Below are 21,688 nucleotides of genomic sequence, written 5' to 3'. Positions count from 1 at the left end.
TCTTGACGTTATAAGTTAGGGTTAAATCGGGTGAAGTATCTCGGGAGACGCTGTTTCCAATGCGTGTGGGTGTGTCTGGGTTGTTGCATAGATGAAGACGATGCTGCTGAATTGCGTCATGAAGTTGAATGCCTTTCCGATTGTTGCGACGGTAGCCCCACATCATGTGATGGGCATTAAAATCTCCTAGTATTATTAATTTATGTCCCTTAGTGCGGAGTTTCACTTCTCGGAAGAGCTTGTCTATTTCTGACAGGAGAGCAGCGGGTGGGCTGTAGATGTTCAGGACGAATAGACTTGAGTGCGTCTTTTTTCGGGGGGTGATCTCCACGAAGGTGTAATCGATGCTGGTGGGGAGGGTGTGATATCGTGCCAAGTGACGTCGTGCGGTGGCGTACAGAACAAGCGACAAGCTGGCGATGTGATATCGTGCCAAGTGACGTCGTGCGGTGACGTGCAGGACGGGCAGGCGAGCATGCGCCTTTCCTTCTCTTTTTGTGAGCGCCGATAAGCATCGGCGCTGAACTATTTAAGCCGCGCTATCGCTTCAATAAACGTTCCTGTTGTTGGAGCAGCAGTCTCTGCTTGGTCACTACATTGGCGACGAGGCACGGTCTGGCCCGTGCGGGTCGCCGGAAACAGGCGTGATGGCGTTGGGTGGCCGCATTTCGGAGTTTGACGTGCATGGAAATTCGACATGGGAAGAATACGTCGAGCGCATCGAACTGTACTGTGCCGTCAACAAGGGGTCAGAGGCCGTGGACAAGAGGGCGGTGCTGCTGAGTTGCTGCTGGCAGGAAACGTACTCCCTGATATCGACGCTCGTCAAGCCCCTACGACCGCCGAACGTGGAATACCAGGTTCTCATCGACACCGTACAGAACCACATTCAGCCAAAGCCGTCCGAGCTGTATTCGAGGTACGTGTTTTCGAAACGGGACCAGGAATTTGGCGAGTCTGTGGCCGACTACGTCACTGCCTTGCGAAGGTTAGCTGGAAACTGTGGGTTCGGCGGGGACAAGTTTCCGCTTACTGAAATGCTGCGTGACCGGTTGGTTTTCGGAATCGCCGACGGAGTCGTGCAACAACGGCTACTGGCGGAAAAAAAAACTGACTTTCGAAGCAGCGTACGATCTCGCAATCACGACAGAGGCTACAGCTAAGCAGCACGAAGCTATAAGCGAAAGACGACGAGAAGCGGAAGCTCAGCTAGAAATTACCGCGGAAGTAGGCTCGCGAGCTAAAATGTCGAATGCGGAAAACCACGGAAGCCAACGTGTCGCGGGGGCGCGTCAGCAGGGTGAGCAGCGTTGTTTTCGGTGTTTGGGCAACCACGCAGCTGTGCGGTGCAGGTTCAAAAATGCCAAGTGCTTCAAGTGTTCCGGAAAAGGACACATAGAAAGAGCATGCAAAGCAAAAAGGACGCAAGCACAGGATCAGCTGGCTCAGACTACGGGGGGTACAGGAACCGAGTACGATAGCCTATTCAGCATCGGCCAAGTAGCAAACGCTGTCTCGAAGTACGTAGTTGATGTCGAGATTGGCGGAGAGAATGTGAAAATGGAAGTGGATTCTGGGGCAGCGCGATCTATTATCAGCCAGAGGGAGTTTCAAAAACTGCTGGTGTCAAAGCGTGGAAAGCTGGAAGAGCCGGACACGCAGCTGGTAACCTGGACGAAAGAGGGTATCGAGATTTTGGGAAAAGCCGTGGTGCCAGTGAGGTTCAAGGGTCGAAATCGCGAGTTGCCGCTGCTGGTTGTCAAGAATGACGGGAACACCCTGCTTGGCCGCGATTGGTTCGGACCTTTGGAGATAGAAGTAATGGGTCTTCATTCCATCGGCAGGAGCCGAGAAATTTTCGCTGCCCGATTTCCGCAGGTGTTCAGCGGGTCTCTGCCTGGCGCTGTTTTACCGCCCATTCACATCGAACTGAAGGACGGCGCCCTGCCAAGGTTCCTGAAATGCCGGAACATTCCCTTTGCGCTGAAAGATGATGTTGTGACCGAGCTGAATAGGCTTGTGCAGTTAGGAATATTGGAGCCAACCCAATACTTCGTATGGGCAACACCCATTGTCGTGGTGCGGAAAAAGGATGGCTCGCTCAGAATCTGCGGAGACTATCGAAGCACAGTTAACCAAGCAGTAAAGAGCAATGTATATCCTCTACCCACCAGCAAGGAGCTCTTCGCTAAGCTAGGAAAGGGGCGGTTCTTCTCGAAGCTTGATCTGGCACAAGCGTACCAGCAGCTTGTGGTCGACGACACAACTGCCGAACTGCTCACGATAAACACGGTACAAGGGCTCTACAAAGTTCGCCGGCTACCGTACGGCGTATCTATGGCAGCGGGACTGTTTCAAAGGGCAATGGACACTATCCTTGCTGGACTACCTAAAGTAGCTGTGTACCTGGACGACATCCTGGTGGTCAGCGAAACAGCAGAAGAGCATGGACGCATTCTCACGGAGATATTCGGCCGCCTGGCTAAGGCTGGACTCAGAGTGCAAGCAAACAAATGCGAGTTGTTTCAGGAAAGCCTCGAGTTCTTGGGTCATCGCATTGATAAGTGTGGCATCTACGCTTCCGAGGCGAAAGTCGAGGCCATCCATAAAGCCCCGGCCCCAACTAACAAGAAGGAACTCCAGGCATTCTTGGGTATGGCGAATTTTTACAATTTTTTGCGGGGCAGATCCGAAATAGCCGAGAAGCTTTACCGTTTGCTTGATGACAATGCTACCTGGAAGTGGGGCGAAGAGCACCAACGGGCGTTTGAAGGCCTAAAAAAATTGCTAACATCGCAGTCCTTGCTAGTGCATTTCAACGGAAGTGCTCCGTTGATACTGTCCTGTGACGCATCTCCGGTGGGTGTGGGTGCTGTACTCGCTCACTGTGACGAGACGGGAAATGAGCAACCCATTGCCTATGCATCAACGACTTTAACGAAAGCTGAGCGGAATTATGCTCAAATAGACCGAGAAGCATTAGCCGTGGTGTTTGGTGTGCGTCACTTTCATCAGTACCTAGCCGGCCGAAAATTTGCAATTCTCACAGACCACAAACCGCTGCTAGGAATATTTCGGCGCGAGAAACAAATACCAGATGTTCTGTCACCACGCATGCTACGATGGAGCCTAATGCTGTCGGCATACGAATACCACCTTGACTACCGCAAAACTCAGGATCACGCGAACGCGGATTGCTTGAGCAGGCTACCGGTTTCAGCATTTCGGTTAGAGGCAGTAGCGCCAGGCGACGTATTGCTTTTCGAAGCCGCCGAGTACCCGCCAGTCAACGCCGCAGAAGTTGCTTGCTGCACATCGCAAGACAGTCGGGTATCGGAAGTACGGAAATAGATCATGGACGGCTGGCCAAAAGAAGGGGTACCGAAAGATACGGCGCATACGAGATAAGACAGAACGAACTGTCCGTGCATCGGGATTGTGTGGTCTGGGGAAACCGCGTGGTAATTCCTGAGGTGCTGAAAAAACGTGTCCTCGTCTTGATGCATTCTAATCAGCCGGGAGTGACTGCAGTGAAAGCTATCGCGAGGTCCTACGTTTGGTGGCCTAAGATGGATGCGCAGATCGAAGAATTTGTGCGGCACTGCAAGGCGTGCCAGGAGAACCGGCAAAGCGAGCCGAAAGCGCCTACGCATTTCTGGACGAAACCGGAGCGAGCATGGAGCCGAGTGCATATCGATTTTGCGGGTCCTGTCGATGGTGCCGTTTTCCTAGTGGTAGTTGATGCTTTCTCGAACTGGGCTGAGGTGGAAATAATGACGTCAATGCACTCATCTGCCGTAATCGAGCGGCTGCGTAAGATGTTTGCAACATACGGACTGCCAGATTTGATTGTTTCAGATAATGGCACGGCGTTTACCAGCCGGGACATGCAGTCCTTTCTGAAGTTGAACGGCGTTGAGTACATGTACACTGCTCCCTACCACCCTGCAAGTAATGGGAGAGCAGAACGCATGGTTCGTGAGCTTAACTGTGCACTAAGAAAACAGAGTCAAGGCTCTCTAGCGTGCAAAGTGTCTCGTTTCTTGTTCAAGCAACATTCCACGCCTCACTCCGAGTCGGGCAAGACCCCAGCAGAGCTTATGCTGGGCAGGAACCTGCGCTCGGGCCTGTCAAAACTTCACCCCGATGCGATGGACGTGGAATGCAGCCGGCAGCCTCCAGAACGAAGTTTTCAGTGCGGTGACTCTGTCTACGCAAGGAATTTTCGCCACGGACCTAAGTGGTTAGCTGCTCGTGTGCTGCGGCGTCGGGGTCGCGTCATGTACGAGGTTCCGACGGGAGTATCCATCGACGCCATCGGAAGGGCCTGGGAACCAACGGCTCCAACAGGCGGGACGAGAGCTTCGTTTGCCTTTCCGGAAACGCCCGCTTCGGAGCCTGGCCCTCTGGAAGCCGGGCCCGTCGAGTCTGGGGGCGAGGTCGCCTGCGGCCTCGACTCCCGTATTGAGGCCTTCTTCTCGCCAGCGTCGTCCAGTGCGCCGATACGGCACAGATGACTGGGAGGGAGGCATGTGGTATTGTGCCAAGTGACGTCGTGCGGGGACGGGCAGGCGCCTGTCCTTCTCTTTTTGTGAGCGCCGATAAGCATCGGCGCTGAACTATTTAAGCCGCGCTATCGCTTCAATAAACGTTCTTGTTGTTGGAGCAGCAGTCTCTGCTTGGTCACTACAGAGGGTGTGTTGTTGGGCCGTTTGAACAGACGCGCGTTTAGGACATACTAGTAGAAATTAAGAAGACGTGGGCAGGGCATGTAATGCGAAGGCAAGATAACCGTTGGTCATTAAGCGTAACAGAGTGGATCCCTAGAGAAGTCAAGCGTAGCAGGGGGCGGATGAAAGTTAGATGGGCAGATGAGGTCAAAAAGTTTTCAGGGATAAATTGGTCACAGTTGGCACGGGACCGGGGTAATTGGAGAATAATGGGAGAGGCCTTTGCCGTGCAGTGGGCGTAGACAGGCTGGTGGTGATGATGACTTGATACTCAAAACTAAAATAATCCCGAGTATTTCCGTTCGCTAACTCTGTTCAACGCCTTGAAACTGTTAATGTAGTAAAAGGGATATAGGAACTCGTTGACTACTATATATTAAACCATTCGTTTACGTTTTGAAAATTGTAGAGGATAATACGAGTAACTGGGATGCCGACAAGTGATCTCAGTCCGCTGTCGAAGTTGCTTTGCAGCAGGACACGCAAAAATAAAAAAAAAGTTAAGGAAACGGCACTTCACTGCAAGTTTATCGGAACGACAATCAACGTAGGCTAAAGTCGTCCAATGCGAAAAGCATTTGGTCGGAGTATCGTCACACGGGCGAAGTGCCTGCCTTGTTTTGACTAGACACACTGACTGAGAACGCACAAAAGGCCAGTTGGCCAGTCAGGTTGCCCCACGGAAGGAGGTCACACTGTCAGCGTTGCAGGTCATCACTGAAATGTGCGGGACACGCCGTCGCAGTCGCGATGGAGGCCAAACGTGTGGGTGATCGAATGGCCCCATCCCCGGTGACGCGATGCGAAGCCTTCTCGTTCGCAGGGAACCGGAAAAAGACCCAGGGACTGCACGCTGTGTTTTTACTTTGGCATTATGCTGTTTTGTTTGGTTGCTTTCTCTTTGCGCTCAATAGCTGGTAAACGTGAACGGACATCTGAGAAGTTATTCGGGGTGACGCACTGTGGGCGTCGTTCCTGACACCGTGAGACGCATTTTCTGTCACGCCTAGCGGTATTTTGCGGAGATCTTACACTGAAAAGCGGTCCTCAGAAACCGTAGAAATATTTTTCTGTGTCGTGCGCCGGGCCCTATATGGAGGGAGCCGAGCTGAAGGGGAATCAAGAGAAAAGATTATAGAAGAAAGATGCCGTGAGGGGGGCTCTGGGAACGCTAAAATGTTTACGACCTCTGCGTGCGTGTTTACGAGCGCTCTGACAATGACCGGAGGAAAGCGGACACCACAAAGCAAAAAAGAGCCAAATCCGGGCCCGCCTCTAATTTGTGGAGCGAGCTGAGTTTAGCAACATGGCTGGCCGTTTCAGGGGATGAAAAGAAAGAGCAGGACCGATCCCACCACCTTCCATCCCATTCGTGAAACTATGTGCACTCACCTGGTTTCAATTTTACGGCAACAAGCACAATAAATTTAAAAGTTGAATCTGATCAATTTGGTCGTCAGTAGCCTTGTAGAGCGCCGCATGTTATGTAATGCTCTAGTTCTGTGCACCTATGTTGTGCTGTGTGGGCCTCGTTTCTCGCCCGGTTCGTGTAAAATTTTCGTTCCAATTTAAATTCCTAAGAAATTTCACCGCATCTTGTCTTATACGGCTCATTTTCAAGTTCTTGCTTGGTATCAGCCAGCTTTCACCTGAAATACAAGAAAGCTAGAGTTAGCTAATACTGCTTTGTGCTTGAAGTTCTTTCGGAAAGAAATCCACAAGTATCGAATTAGAGACGCAGCCAAACCTAAGCATCCACATGCCCACTCACACGAATGTCATCTTGCCAACAAGCGAGCGCCGCTTTTCTTTTTTTACTTGTCAAATCTCTAGTCCAAAATTCTCAAATGCCGTTCGACTTCTTTCTTTCCAGATTAAAAAAAAATGAAGGAAGCTGACACTAACGCGTAAGACTTGAAGGTAGCGAAGCTGTACGCAAGCTTCACAACCACTGCGGCGGTTTAAGTCCCCGATTACAGCCCGTTTGCTTCTTCGCTGCCGCAATGAACTTTACTCCATCATTGTTGGTATAAGTGTCAGCTTTCCTTCAATTTTTGGAAGTGATAATGAATGAACATCACCTTGCAGGGGCGTACACTATGGCGTGTCTTCTCGTTCCGAGCAAGTGTTGCCACGATTTCGGCGAACGCTGGAGTTTTATTTTTCGGCCAATCTCGGCCAATCTTGCCAAGGGCGTATGCTTGGCTTGACAAACGTGCGCCGGGGACGCTGGGCGCTCGCATGCGCTCTTGTGAGCGTCCTCACGTGCGCTCGGCATTTTTAACTGCGGACACAAAAAATAACGATTCGTGAAACAGCTTCGCTGTTAAATCACAAACAACTAGTAGCGTCAGGAGTGGGCTTCCGTTTATTCCGTTTGGTGCACATCTTTGCCGCAGAAACAGCGAACTTTGATAAATGTGCTCCGGTATTTACAGGGGATGTCGCTCTAAGGGAGGCAATAACAATGCAGGCAAGACAAGTATATGCTGTCAAAAGGGAGACGGAGAGCTGTGTGCGTCGTATCTGTTTCCACTAAATTGTCATTTAAATCGCATGGTAGTCTTACAGGGCCTGCCAAACAACCAGTCCTTGCTGTCAAGCTGGATGTGCCGGGAATTGTTTTGATAATGTTCGGAGCGTAACTCTGTGTAGGTCTTCCTTGTATATGTACCAGTACTGGCTGCTGGTGGTCCCAGTCATCGGTTCGGCACTGCCCACCATGTTTCAGATGTGGTGCATCAATGAAGGCTTGGCGAACAAAAATTATTTGGGCGTGTATACACGGTCAAACTATGGCAATAAAAAGCAAATGGGGGAAAGGAGGGAAAAACCTTTTATTTGAGTAGATAATAAAGAAAACAAAACAAAAGAGCAAAAAAAAAACGAGAAAGAAATTGCTCCTGCTAGAACTGCTGTTAAAATTGACACACGTTTTCCCCTGTTTTGCAGACGGCTGATAATCATTGGCTCATTCTCATCTGCGCATATCAACCACTGCCTTTGCAGGTTTTCAAGCGGTGCCTCAGCCCCGGGGATCTGGACTGGCGGTCTCGGTGCCGGGCCCAGCAGCCGCCCACTGAGCGAGAGCGGGCCCATGCTGCTGCACCCGCCGTCGTCGCCGCCGCCGCAGATGGCGCCTACTGCGGCGGCGGTCGCCCACTCCGGCACGCGCCACCAGTCGCCGCAGTCGCCCAACTGCTTCCGCATCCCCATACCGCTGGAGCCGCTCAAGGACGGCCACTCCATGGACCCCAAGGTGGGCGCGGCTCCCTGCTCGCCAACTGATTCACCGGGTCGACATTTTCACTACGCCTACACGCGATGCCCCTGCAGGCAAGCCAACCTCCCTCCTGCAATGCAGGGATATTGCCCTGCACTACCACCTTCTCCGTCGCCGATACCCACCCCCGCACCCACACCTCTCTCCGGAGGGGGACCACATTCTGCGCATCCCACAAACACGCACCTTCCCACACAGAACACAACTGATGTCATGCACACCCCTTTCTACCCTAGTTACACGGCGGAAGTAACCGCAGTTAAGCTTAGCCGTGGTTACTTAACTGTAACCGCGGTTATCACAAACTGCGGTTTTGGCTGTTACACGCGAAATTCCAAGTATGGCGACCGCGGTCACTTGGTTGTGAGCGTAACAAAAAAAAGAGCGCGCGAGCAGGCGATGTCACGAAACATCCCCCTCGCGTGGGGCACGGTCAAATGCAGAGCATTTTGGTGTTGCGACGTTGGTGTTGGATTGCGTCGCAGCACTGGTTGAAGGTCTTGATTCCATCCCGTACAACGCTGACTCCGACGACAGCATCTGAAGAGAGCGCAGGCGATGACTGGATTGGAGCCCCGCACATACCCGATTTTATCTGGTTCGAAAGAAATCGACAGCGAGAGCGAACGCCGAGAACCGCCCCATCACGGCACGACCGCGCCACGACCACGTCACGACTACGTCACGATCACGCCACAACTGTTGTTGCTCCCGCGCCAAACTACGCCGCATGCGCGCCCCACCTGTTGCTGAACGCGATCCGAGCACGCAGAGAACACACGAGGAGCAGCGGAGAGCAGGCAAGGAGGAGTGGGGGAGAGGGCGCACCTGGAACGGCTGTTGCGGACGCCGAGGCACGCCGACAACGCCGGGTGACATCGTGAGTTAAAGAAATGCTCTGCATTTAAAACAAATGACCACACTTTTAACTTCACTATAAAAAAACAAAAGAGGCGCAGTGTAGACAAAAGGAAATATCTTTACAGTCGCTTCAGACTCAAACGCAACGCAGTCGCGCGCGGCGAGGAGAGGGACTTCCCCAACTCACAACCGGCTTGGTTTGCTCATATCTGCTCGGTGTTGGGAAATTTAGGCTTAGCATCGCGGTGGATATTTGACCGCCGCTATCTCTACAAGCTGGGATAGCTAGGCTAATAAAAATTCTGGGATTATTTACTGCAGAGTTCGGTGGCTGGCGCTTCGCTTCTGCATTGACTATATGAAATCTATGGCAAGTGTAGCTGGCAGGTTCAGTTTCTTTGGTAGAAGAAAGACCAGGACACCGACCAGGACGCTGACAAATTTAGGCTTCCGTGTGGAAGCCGACGCGCTAGTTTCTTTTAAGCTCGGAAGAAGTCGAGGTCGGCGTCCTGGTCTTTCTTCTTCAAAATGCATCCCGACCAGACGGGCTTCCGTCATAGCCTTGACTTCAAGTTTCTTTGGTATTTCCTTAAAAATTTCCCACGACAGCAGGTTTTCTCAGTGCACCGAGGTGTCATCACTGCCACCTGAACCTATCTAAATGCTGCCCGGTGCCTTCGATGGCGACAGAAAGGCCACACTCCGGCTGTCGCAAAAAACAACAAAACTTGGCGCCCGGCCTCATTCGCCGCCCGTTGACCATTCCTCTCGTGTCCCGGAAGCTGCGCGGACAGCATTTTTCCTAGCAACAATTCGTAGGCTGGCACAAAATCACGTTGCACATAGCCAGCTACATGTACAGCCTTTGTCAAAATTTTCTAGGCCGTGGAGGAAGTGCATAGGCCCGAAAAAATTCTAAATCTTACCTCTAGAACGAGGCTGAAACGTTTCATATCGCAAAGCTAGAGAAAACACCCTTCCTTCTTATTTCCATAAAATATTTTGGTAGCAGTGAGAGGTGAAACTTATTTTTTGAATTTCTCGTGGCACAGAAACCTTTGGCGTGGCCAAGAAAATTTTGACAAAGACTGTGCGTAAAGGTAGCGACGTACCTATTGTCAACGCGCAGGTTCAGACCAGGGAGATAGCGTGATAACGACAAAACTGTGCACCGTGCACAAGTTGTATTTACCGCGGGCCAACAGGAAGCAAAGCAGCGCCTATCGAAACTGCCGGAACAGAACGGAATTCGTTGGATGCCTCCATGGCGACCCCTCCACCCAATGCAAATTATCCTTTGGCGTCGCGGCGAAATCAAGCGCGTGCCCGTCCGCGATGTAGGAATATTCTTCGCATAGAAAGCATTAGCGCAACGTGAGATCCAAATTTTCTTTCCTTCTGCCTGCGCCGGTAGTGTCGAATGCTTGTCCACGCACGGCCGGCGGTAGTCGGCCTCGACGCGGGCAGCTGATGCGGCGCCCCCGGTGATGGACGAGTTTTCACACTTTGCTTTCTCGCTCTCATCTGTCATCCCTGGCCTCGGTGACTGGACGGCGGCGCGACGCGCCCGGCTGCCCTTCCTCTCCGCCCGCTCTCGCGACGCTGGGTCCGCCAAACCGAAACGGCCCGGGCCGTTGGCTTCTTGTTGGAAACACCTTTGTTCGAATATGAATTGGTGGCACTAAGAAGAGGAAAGCTCGCGGCAAAAAAAAAAAAAAAAATGGCCGCGTATCTGCTCCTCTCGTTGCAAATGTCGTCAAAAGACGATAGTCTTCGTACATATTTGCCGAGGAAATGCCCCTCTTTGCTTTTCCGCTCACCTCTCATGCTGTTTCTGTTCTGTTGCGCTCATTCCAAGGTAAACACACTAAAGGTTAGCTCAAGGCGATTTGAATTTACCGCGTTCCACTGCGACAGGCGGGGTTCCTCGATGCCAGCGCTGCAGTATACTGCAGCGCTGGCCGTATACGGCGGAGACGCGCGTGAATGGAGGCGGCCGACTACAAGGTTTAGAGAATCGCGTGGCCGTGCCCCACGTGCGTTCCAAGCAGAACGTGGAACCTATAGCTAGTGGATCCTTTCGTTGCTGTTGCCGCGTGATTTCTCATATGCTGCCCGGAGGTGGCGCGGGCAACACAACAGCAGGCGGTGGTTTTCTGCAGTAGATGTAGAATATCATTTGCTATCGAAAAACCAAGCATCCATGATTTTTTTAATAAAGGAACACTGTAAATATCCCTTGTGTACTAATTTCCTGCCTTATATTTGCGTAATGTCTTGTTCTTGTTCAACAAAGTTGACAAGTATGAACATATAAACTGGGCTTAGACGTTTACATTTGGCTGTGAGTATATAAGACTATTGCGCAGTAAGCCTTTTACTTTGGCCGGGTGGCTGAATCGAGTTACAGACAGACAGACGGACAGACAGACAGACAGACATACAGACAGACCAAAATTTCTGGGTTTAAGTAGCCCAAGAAAGACTATCGTCTTTAAAACAGCTTGCAACGACGCCTGATGTGTGTACCCTTTGTAGCCGTCGCGGTTGCTGCCGCGTTCTGCTCAGCGCATAAAGTAACCGCTTTCTACTCCATCTCGGCGGTAGTTTAACTGACAAAGTAAGGCGCTGGAACCCCCTTTACGTGGGAGATAAGGTCCCTAGCGTGCTGTAGTTTATTTTAGTTGACAGTAGTGCTTGCGTTGTGTCCTCCTTGCGCAGCTTAGGTTTTTTGCGCTGTATATTCCAACAAGTCCCTAACGTGGTCGCTACGCTATGCTCTACAATTTTGAAATACCTAACGTGGCTCCTACGCTGGGTTATACAATTTGCTGGCCACCTACTACATTTTTCAAAAAGTCAACAGGGCTCTCGTTACACCCACTACAGGTGTGCCGGCGTGGGGCGAGATGGCATGTAATATATTTAAAGTATGATATTGTAAAAACGGGCACATTCGGCCAGTATTTCACAGATACACGCAGTAAGTAAGAATCTTCTTTGTACGCACGCTTTTCTTGTGGCTTAAACCATGTTTTTGATAAATACATGAAATAAACGTATTTTGTTTCGCCACCGAGCCATTGCCAATTAGACGCGATATTTGATATCATTGCTTTAATCTTCGAGGCTCGTTTGGAAGCGGAGAATTCTCCAGTCGAAGCTGTCGATGACTCACAGAACTCCAGAAATGAGAGTCCTCGTCTTCCTTCCCAGAGTTAACCGGGCAGAAGGCCCGCCCCGTTTGCGTCTCAAAGATAGCACGTGACAGAATGGGTCCCGTCTCCCGCGCTGTCCCGAATGTGCGGGAATTCTAAGAAGCGCCTTGGCGGGAGTAATTAGAAATCAGCGGGGCGCATTTGTCCCCTTCTACTTTCCGGCACCCCGAGTTCTCTCGTTTCAACAGGGAAGCGACACTGCATCAGCCCTTTATCACCGAAGATCCTCCTTAGAGAGATCAGGCAATTGCCTCAGAACCACGCATAAATGATCCCTACATCGAGTGCCGTTCCTGTGATTCCGCTTGAATGCCAGAGCGGTCAGTTCCAAGACAGCTCGCGTTGATACTGTTCACCGTTTCAGGAAAAATAAAGAAAATTGTGCCCCAGACTTGCTTCCATAACCTTTTTTTTTTTTTTTTTAATTCTGAACAGTAAATATGGCTGATTAAGCGTGTCATTTAATCACTTCCGTAGACCTATCTTAAAATTGTGCAACCTCTCACGAAAGCAGCGTATGCCAAAATGGCAGTCCAGCACACCAACCTCATTGTCTCCATTTGGATTGCGAAATTTGAAGGAAATGGGCAGCTTACTCAGTTTTATAAACAAGACTAAACACCCGCCGCGGTGGCTCAGTGGCTAGGGCGTTGCGCTGCTGAGCACGAGGTCGCGGGTTCGATTCCCGGCCGCGGCGGCCGCTTTTCTGATGGAGGCGAAAAGCAAAAACGCCCGTGTGTACGAGATTTCGGCGCACGTTAAAGATCCCCAGGTGGTCAAAATTAATCCGGAGCCCTCCACTACGGCGCGCCTCATCGCCTGCGTTGCGTCGGCGCGTTAAACCCTACAATCAATCAAACAAGACTAAACAAGCCGCAGGCCCTTTGTGGACTGCGCTATAGGCGTCGTATATCAGATTCCACTTAAGTGCGGAAATGTCTATGTTGGTCAGACCGGCCGATGCATCAACGACCGAGCGCGGGAACGTGAATTGTCGGTAAAGAATAAAGGAAACGTGCATTGGCCCGCGCATTGCGACGCCTGCAAGTGTGAGCCACTTCTGGGAAATATTAAGATTCTGGGTAGGAGCAGAGATTCGACAGCACGGGAACTCTTGGAAGCTTTTTATATCAAGCAAAAAGGAGATAATTGTATCAGTGATACGTCGGTGGTCCTTTTTAACTCAGAGAAATCTTTTTTTCGAGCGTTTCGGTGATTGACACTACGCGTACTGTGGCGCATGCTGCTCATGCTCCATTTTCTAAATTTACCGGCTCCGGCGGTGATTAAAGTTCACTTGAAAGTAAGCGCTTGTCCCGTCTCCATTCTTGTGTACCGTCTTTGGTTTTCATGCTAAACATATTTAAGAAGCCGATTAACGCGTAGATTGTCAAGAATTTACACGGAGGTAACTCCTTTCGTGACATTGATTAAGCGCTAAGGAAAAAGAAATATTGCTGTTCCCCGTGTGTACATTCTTAATGCATCCTAATACCGATTATCACCAAATTGATGGTAATGAGCGGCACTATAGGTCAAGAGAGACAACGTTAACTAATCGAAACACCAGCCGAGAAAGTGGAGGTGCCTTGGCTTTATTAGGGTGCCCTGAATTTTTTTTTTTTTTACAGCAGCGCTAACAGACGCGATAATTACACTTTTTCTGGACTTGCCGCGTAGATGAGCGTGCTCGAGGAGCTCACGCTGTTGCGTACTTGATCTATAGTCGGAATTAGTGCCTTGGAAAAGCGTACTTTCGCCAACGAGCTTCCAGATCCGCACACAAACGGGAGGGGGATAAAGAAGCTCACAAAATTGCGATAACTTTCCGGGATTTTGTTCTTAACGAAACGCAGTCACGAACCTGGAGTATCTGTGTCTGAAATGAAACGGATTAATCGCATAGTTTGGCAGGATTTATGAAAATCCATCTAAATCTACCATTCAGTTAGGTTCATCAGACCTGGTGAACGAGGCCTATCGCTAGATTTCATTTAAATGTTGAGGAGAAGGAAGAGGAGCAAAAGGAGGATGATGATGAGGAGGAGACAGGTGATGAGGGAGGAATAAACGTTTATTGCACGGTCTTTCGTGCTGTTAGGTCACCCGCCAGGCGAGGGATATTCCTAGTGCGGGATGCCCATGGTCTTCGCTGGATGTTCAGGCCCTCTTCACCAGGTTGCGCGGGATCCTAGGTTGCGGACTTGACAGGCAGGCCGCTCACTGCTCCTATAAGGGACAGAGGTTAGGAGGAGAAGTTTTCTGCGACTCCCGTACCTGATGGTTCAGCGTGCCGGGTGAGGTACAAAAATGACACGTGGTTCAGTAGGAGCAGAGCCGAGTTTGCACCACATATTGTGCAGTAGCTTTTCAATGCACGGCGCAAGAAAAATGGCTTGCAGATTAGCTTCTCTCATTGGTTTGTGCGATTAGAGGATCTAGCTGATATCGACCTAGATCCTGTGAGAGATTTTGCCAGCCGGCCAATTTCTCTCAATGTAGACGAGCAGAGCGTCTGACGCTGTGGTGCCGAGGTTTCGAGCTGACCTATTTAGAATCTTGTCCTTACCAGGCGTAGTTGTACTCCGAGCGGCTGCTTTACTTTCCTCGACGGTGAAAGAGGGGCCCATTTTGGGTTTGGGAGAACCTGAGCAGGGCTGGGGAGGAGGCGCGAGGTCGCCTTGTTTCCCTCTCACCGCTGTTTCTTGGTTTTGACCTTTCGCGTTGCCTTGTGGATGAGACGTTTGAGCTGATGCGTGGCGGCTGATTTGGTCTCCTTAATACCCATTACGCATCGAAGGAGGCCGCACGTGTGTCGGGATCCAATGGTGCCTTGAAGATTCTTGTATAGTTGAGACCGCTTTTGTTGGCTTAGTTGTCTTGCATAATCTGCTGCTTCCTGCTTTAGGCGGGCAATACTGAGGCTCATTTTCCGATGTTAGAAAAAAAAAAAGAAAATTGTGGCCCCATAAAATGCACTTCAACCCACGCTGGCAGTCGAACTAGTCGAACCTCACTCAGTCGAACCTCGCTCGCAGTCGAACTAGCTTCGGGCGTGCCTCGTTTCCTACGCCCACGTGTGAGCGGGGAAAACTGGGTGCGGTGAGATGCGTGCGGTGGCTGGCGCTGAATGGCCCATGTGTTGCCGCCACACCACTGTAATTTCAATGGATGCTGCAAGAGAGGTACTACTTTGGGTGCGCTCCACGTGCCGAGACCGCAGACATGCACAAAAAACAATTCGGAGTTCTTTTGTTCTTGAGGATAGCTGTTGGTCAGAAGAAAATTCGTTTTTTGTGTCGGTGGAGGGCCTAGATGCCCTCGTAGCGCAGGAGAAATTGTTGCTTAGGCGCGAGGGGTGATTATTTTCCCGCCAGGAGTCTATGTCAGCGAAGTAAGAGCTTTGTGGGGAAGGATTCACAAAATGACGGGGCACGCGCGGAAAAGAAACAGAAACTATGCGGCACATAGTATTAGAATTCGAGGGTGTCCATCCAAATCTACATAAAAAAAAATTCGGCTTCCAGAAGCCGAATATTTAAGGGTAGCGGAAAGCGAGTTAACTTCAAGGCTGACCACCAGCATTCTAATCTTCTTTTCGTCGTCTCGAGACGACGAAAAGAGGATTAGAATGCTGGTGGACGAAAAGCAGAGAGGGGAATGTTACCTAGGACAGCTACCACTTCAACAGAAAAAAAGAAGTATTGTTGTGTGTAATAAGTTTTTTTGTGCCTGCCCTAAGAGCAGCGCTAGTACTGAACGAAGAATGTAAAAGATAGGTATATTTGCTTTTTTTTGGTAAGATGACACGTCATCGCCCCGCTACAAAGGGGATACCAATAGCACTCATCATCGTCATCATTAGCGCAGAAAGCGGCGTCAGCCGCGTCATTCCTTTCGAGGAATTCGCGTCAGCGAACACAGACTATATGGACATCGGGAATGTTCGGGCTGGTTTGAAGGGTGTGAACGACTGTTCTGGAGATACGATATTTCCCGTAGTTTCTACAAGCTGCTTCAGAGTCTCTGATTATGGGGAGTGTGTTTTGGGCAGTGGTGACATCCGTATAGTCCCACCTGGAACCCTATTATGCCAGGCGTCCGCAACCCCTCCACTCAATAGTGGACGGCGTGGCTGACCATCAAGGATCCAACGATCCAGCCTGACCTAATGCAGTGGGCCCGCGCAGCCAGACACAACTAAGATCCCGGATTAAGGACCTTTTCCACCCGGCAGATGCCCTAACAACCGTTTGTGCTGCTCATTTAAGGTTTCGTTCATTGGTACATTTGGGTTCTCGCTTTTTCATTGTAGGACGACAGGAGTGAGACGGGAGGTTGCAAGAAACTTGACATTACCCCTCGTAACAAGCTTTTCACGACGTATTTAACGAAGACGTACTTAATCGCCAGCTCGCGCAGACATGTCGAACAAAGGCTACCAGTAATAATATTTTTTAATTAATTTCAACATCTGTTATATATATGCTGGCCGCCGTCGAAGTGTTCGTTATCCAATAACGTCCACAAGTATACTATAAGGCTTGAAACATATGACACTTCCCCTCGCAAACTCTTCATGGGAAACTGCAGTGTTCCTTCTGTCTGGTTTTTCTATCACGACCTCCGTCTAAAAATAGACAAAGCGAGTAAGGGGGAACCGCGTCGCCGAAAACGCAGAATGCTTCCACAATGTGGCTGCACTGCAAGACCATACGCACGAATAAAGTCGGTGTAGTGTGGAGTTTTTCGTTTCTTTTGGTTTTCCTCTTTTCGAGTGTGCGCGCCTACAGCGAGCCATGGAGTTTAGTGCACTTCCCTTCATTCCACCCACGTTCGTGTCATACCGGTAGTCGGCCAGAAATATTTTAGGAACAGCATGGTCCTGCTAGTCTGGCTGACGCAGTTGGTAACAGTGCCGCCCAGGCCCGCTTAGCTGCAGCGATTCATGAAATATGAAAACGCGCGAGCCTGAACTTCCGGGCAACAAAATAATGAACGCATCTCGATACAATGCATGGATCCTTATAGAACATTCATTGCCATATAATGTCGTCTACCTCCCGTTCCGTCGCAGGAGCGCACGTTCCTGGAGGCCGCCGAACGCGGCGACCGGCACACCATGATCCGCTGCCTGTCTCCACCCGACGCGGTCAACGTCAACTGCACAAACATACTTGGCCGCTCTGCCATACAGATCGCCGTCGACAACGAGAACGTCGAGATCGTCGAGCTCCTGCTCCGACAGCCGGACGTCCAGATCGGCGACGCCCTGCTGCAGGCCATACGAGAAGGTAGGCCTATATCGCCCGTTCCTTATTTTCGCTTTCCCTTCCTTGTATACTATAGGCCTCTCTCTCTCTCTCTCTCTCTCTCTCTCTCTCTCTCTCTCTCTCTCTCTCTCTCTCTCTCTCTCTCTCTCTCTCTCTCTCTCTCTCTCTCTCTCGACAGATTTAATTTATTCGGATCACTACGAGCGTTTTTAAGCCAGACGATTGGTTTCGGGTCGCATAACTGATTGATTGATTGAAACCTTTGCTGGAGGAAAGGGGAGGCCCGGAGGCCGTGCATTGGGGAATGGGAAGTGAAGGGATGGTGGGTGCCAAAGGCCTTCGTCGCACAATTGAATGTCCCTCCTTTGAGCACTCATTTTGCGCCCATGATGTTAATAAGACTCCTCCTCTCAGGATGGGTAGTCACCACCAGGCTGCACTAATCACGCAAGGCCACTCTGTATACCACAACTACCTAGTGCTTGCAGAAAATCGATGCCGTGATTTGGAGGGTGTCCGTGTCTGGAGGGACGTGACGGAACAAGTCCTGTCTTTGGAGCGCGAAATGGCTGCACACCCACGTGAGGTGGTGAAGGTCGGACGACACGTTTTGTTGGCAATAAGGGCAATGCGGGGGTGGGTGCCCTATCGGATGCTACCATTTCTTCGTAACCGAGGGCGCGTAGTCACTGTTGGCGATGCTTTTGTTGATGAATGTCTCGGCAAGGTTGCATAATAACGAGGCCATCACGGAACGACAAATACAACCGTCGAAATAGGTTACCGATGCACCTACCCGACAACTTCACGTCTTTCAGCATTCATCTGCATGCACAACTTGGACCCACTGACAGCGTTCATCGCCGGAACTCGCTTCCTCGCAACTTGCAGCGCGCACGCGCGGAATCACATCTCAATAGCTGTTCCTGAAAGACTCGTGGAACGTTTACTTTCGAAACGCGTACGTATCTTGGCAAATCCCGGCAGGGTTTTTGGCGTCGCTTTTCTGAAGCCGTTTTCAACCCTTGGAGTATCGTATGCCGTCGCAAAAAGCATTTCTGCCATAACAAAGACCATGAACACGAGGAACAGATACCGAAAGCGTTTTCAAACTACTGGTATTGGCAACACGACTCATGCACGTCAAAACTATTTAGCGACACGAAAACCTTAGGTATATTTGAAGGAAAACATACATGCATAACTCGGGGAACCAGCATTCTATTAATCAGAAATACGGTGGATTGGTGTTCGCGCGCGGAAATAAAAAATGGCTACGGCCCAGTTGAGCTAACCTTGGATATGCAAAGCAAAAGCTTGGCTTAGTCTGGCTGAGTCTCGGTTTCGCTTGGCTAGCCTTTGATGTGGCTGTATTGCCGACCGCGGCTCAAAGCCATTCAGCCCCGTGCAACGCTCACAGGAGGAGGCCCGGCCTCGCTTTCATTCATGCGCGGCGAACGCAGCCTTTCTCTTGCACGGCGAACGTGGCGCAAGACGAGCCGCGTAGCCTGAGGCGACCCAGCGGCGCACGCGCGGGAGGCTGCAGGTCTGGTCGGCTGCCGACCAGCTGAGCGGCCGTGCTCAGACGTGCTCACGTATACGTGAGCACGTTTGAAAACGGGGCCTTGTGCTCAGCGCCGACAGCGGGCCCGGCGAATCACACGATGCGCTTCAAGGGGTGCGTCGCCGGGGGTGCGTCTGCGGTCAAAAGGTGATCTTACGCAGCCGCGGCGAAACCGCTGGACGAAAGTAGTAAAGCTTTGCTTTAAAGGGGACGCACAACAACAACGAAAAAGATTAAACAAAACGGCGCCATCTCCAGCTGTCTGCACTAGGGCGGGCGCGCCACAGACTACGTTCAGGTGGTTAAAACAGCAGAACTCGGACAAGCTACTCAGATAAACAGCAGAAAGGCAGATAAACTACCGCAAGCTGAAGCTTCCCTCACGAGCCCGGCTCATGACATATCTACGTGGCCCGACCCGCTGCGGTTTGGGCAGATATATACGGTCATCGCTCCCTTCGTCTGCATCCTACTTGCCCGTTTGTCCCCATTCGACTGGCCCGAGAATTTCTCAACGTAAGATACAGCTCGTGGAAATAAACTCATACATTTTGCCCAACGAGACTAACGGTCGCTAGCTGCAACTGCCTCCGCACAAGTGATCATGTACATGATTCGCATCCCCTCAGCAAGCACCCTCTGACGTATTTCTTCTAGGGGTTGCTACGAGGCGCAAAATTATGGCCGGCTTTCAGAAATACGCTATCTTTCCGTCCAACAGTACGCCTCTGCTCGGACGTGTTCGGACAAGATGACAGGAGCATTCAGCGGTGCACACCATGCCGCACGCTCCGTTTTCATGCTACCTTCCGATCTCCGCGGAGAGCTCGGTGGTTCCCCTGGGATGGGGAGAGATTTTTCGCTTCGCCGAACTCATCTGCGACGCGAACGCATGTGGCGTTCACGTTAAGGCGGACACACCTTTTTTCGTTCTTCTTCATATATCCTGAGATTCGCTCTTCCACCTACTTTCATAACAACACAATGAAAGACGGGCAGTATAAAAAAACGCGTTTCGAGCACCCAGCGAGAAGCCTCATGGCACTTTATATTCCTACCGCTGTCTCTAGAGCGCCCAACCCGGTGAAAAATGACCTGCAATAGCTTTCATTACTTTTCCTCTCCCGACGAATAATGTTCAGCTCACCAAACGCGACCCCCTGTGAAAGCCCGGAAACGCTATTTCCTTGTTGTCTTGCATTCGTTTATCCAGCCAGCATCATTTTGAAGCCTGAAAATAAGGCGAGCGAGCCAAGTTTTGACACTGGCAGAGCCACTTGTGAACACGTCCGAGGTGCGCCCGAGGCCCTCGAGGCAACGCAGAGCGCATTTAAAAGGTGTAGCACAAGGAAGCCGCAAAACTTTCGAACGCTGAGGTGTTCGAAGAATCCCACGCGGCACAAGTAGTCAGTCGAAGCATTCTCTATAACTGTCCTTCCGAGTCAGCCTACGGTGTGTACCGCGAGCAAACTTCGTTTCATGTTTCTGCCTGCTCAATTTTCCCGCACACGTTGCTAGTTCATCCATCTATCTCTCTCTCTCTATTTCCTCTCTCTCTCTCTCTGTCTCTCTGTCTCTCTCTCTCTCTCTCTCTCTCTCTCTCTCTCTCTCTCTCTCTCTATATATATATATATATATATATATATATATATATATATATATATATATATATATATATATATATATATGGGGAGCAGTTGAACTTTTGAAGATGGTGGAGAACACAAGAAAATAAAACTTTGAACAAGGTAAAAGCACGATCGTTGCCGACGTTTCAGCAAAGAGACTTGCTATATATATATATATGTATATACACAGAAATAAATGCCGGCAGTCTACAACGCCAAAGAAGACAGAGGGGAATGGTTAGACTATTTTTTACCGTTAGTGACGTCACATTATTTTTTTTTATTAATTACGTGAGAAAGAAAGAAAGAAAGAAAGAAAAACACGCGCCCAGAGTGGGGACCGACCGCAGGCGTGGGTTCGGTCCCCACTCTGGGCGCGTGTTTTTCTTTCTTTCTTTCTCACGTAATTAATAAAAAAATAATGTAACGGCACTAACGGTAAAAAATAGTCTAACTATTCCCCTCTGCCTTCTTTGGCGTTGTAGACTGCCGGCATTTCTTTCTGCATTTCCTAACGAGCCCCTCATTTCCAAACCCTATATATATATATATATATATATATATATATATATATATATATATATATATATATATATATATATATATATATATATATATATATATATATATATATATATATATATATATGAAGAAAATGAAACACGTCGAAAGAGGACAGGTTTTAACGTCGGTCCCCGGTCGAAACGTTAAAACCTGTCCTCTTTCGACGTGTTTCATTTTCTTCATTATACTTACCAGTGTCCAAGAAATTGTTTCCCGCTATATATATATATATATATATATATATATATATATATATATATATACCGTACCCAGGCCGAAACGTCAATAAAGTTTGTTTGTTACCCGTTCGTCTGTTCGCTCTACGGTATTTTCACCGGGCCCATTGCATCATCTTCTGACGTATATATATATATATATATATATATATATATATATATATATCAGGGTGTCGAACCGAACCGAAAACCGGAACTGAACCAAAAAAGAAATAACGGTTACCGGTTCATGCCGAAACGGTTCGACCCTCTGATGTTGACATTGCACAGACAATGCAATTCAGGCCTTTTTTTCTTTCACGTGCCATCAACTTCGTACCTGCGCGCGCAC

The 21,688-nt window shown here is 50.0% G+C and overlaps 1 protein-coding gene across 1 annotated transcript in view; it reads left to right on the top strand.

Annotated features, from left to right (window-relative positions):
- The first annotated feature begins 425 nt into the window (after positions 1-425).
- LOC144173841 (transient-receptor-potential-like protein) overlaps positions 426-21,688 on the top strand; it is a 148,972-nt gene continuing 127,709 nt past the window's right edge. The window contains exons 1-3 of the mRNA XM_077702115.1: positions 426-919; positions 7,740-7,989; positions 17,170-17,386. Coding sequence (XP_077558241.1) covers positions 648-919; positions 7,740-7,989; positions 17,170-17,386 — 739 coding nt within the window. The 5' untranslated portion in view covers positions 426-647. The remainder of the gene's footprint in view (positions 920-7,739; positions 7,990-17,169; positions 17,387-21,688) is intronic.

Source organism: Haemaphysalis longicornis, unplaced genomic scaffold, assembly GCF_048455015.1.
Source record: "Haemaphysalis longicornis isolate Haplotype H1 unplaced genomic scaffold, Haemaphysalis longicornis Haplotype H1 scaffold_3, whole genome shotgun sequence".
In the NCBI taxonomy this organism is placed as follows: Eukaryota; Metazoa; Arthropoda; class Arachnida; order Ixodida; family Ixodidae; genus Haemaphysalis; species Haemaphysalis longicornis.
The sequence above is the reverse complement of the archived record's forward strand: the minus strand, read 5'-3'. Positions and strand labels throughout refer to the sequence as shown.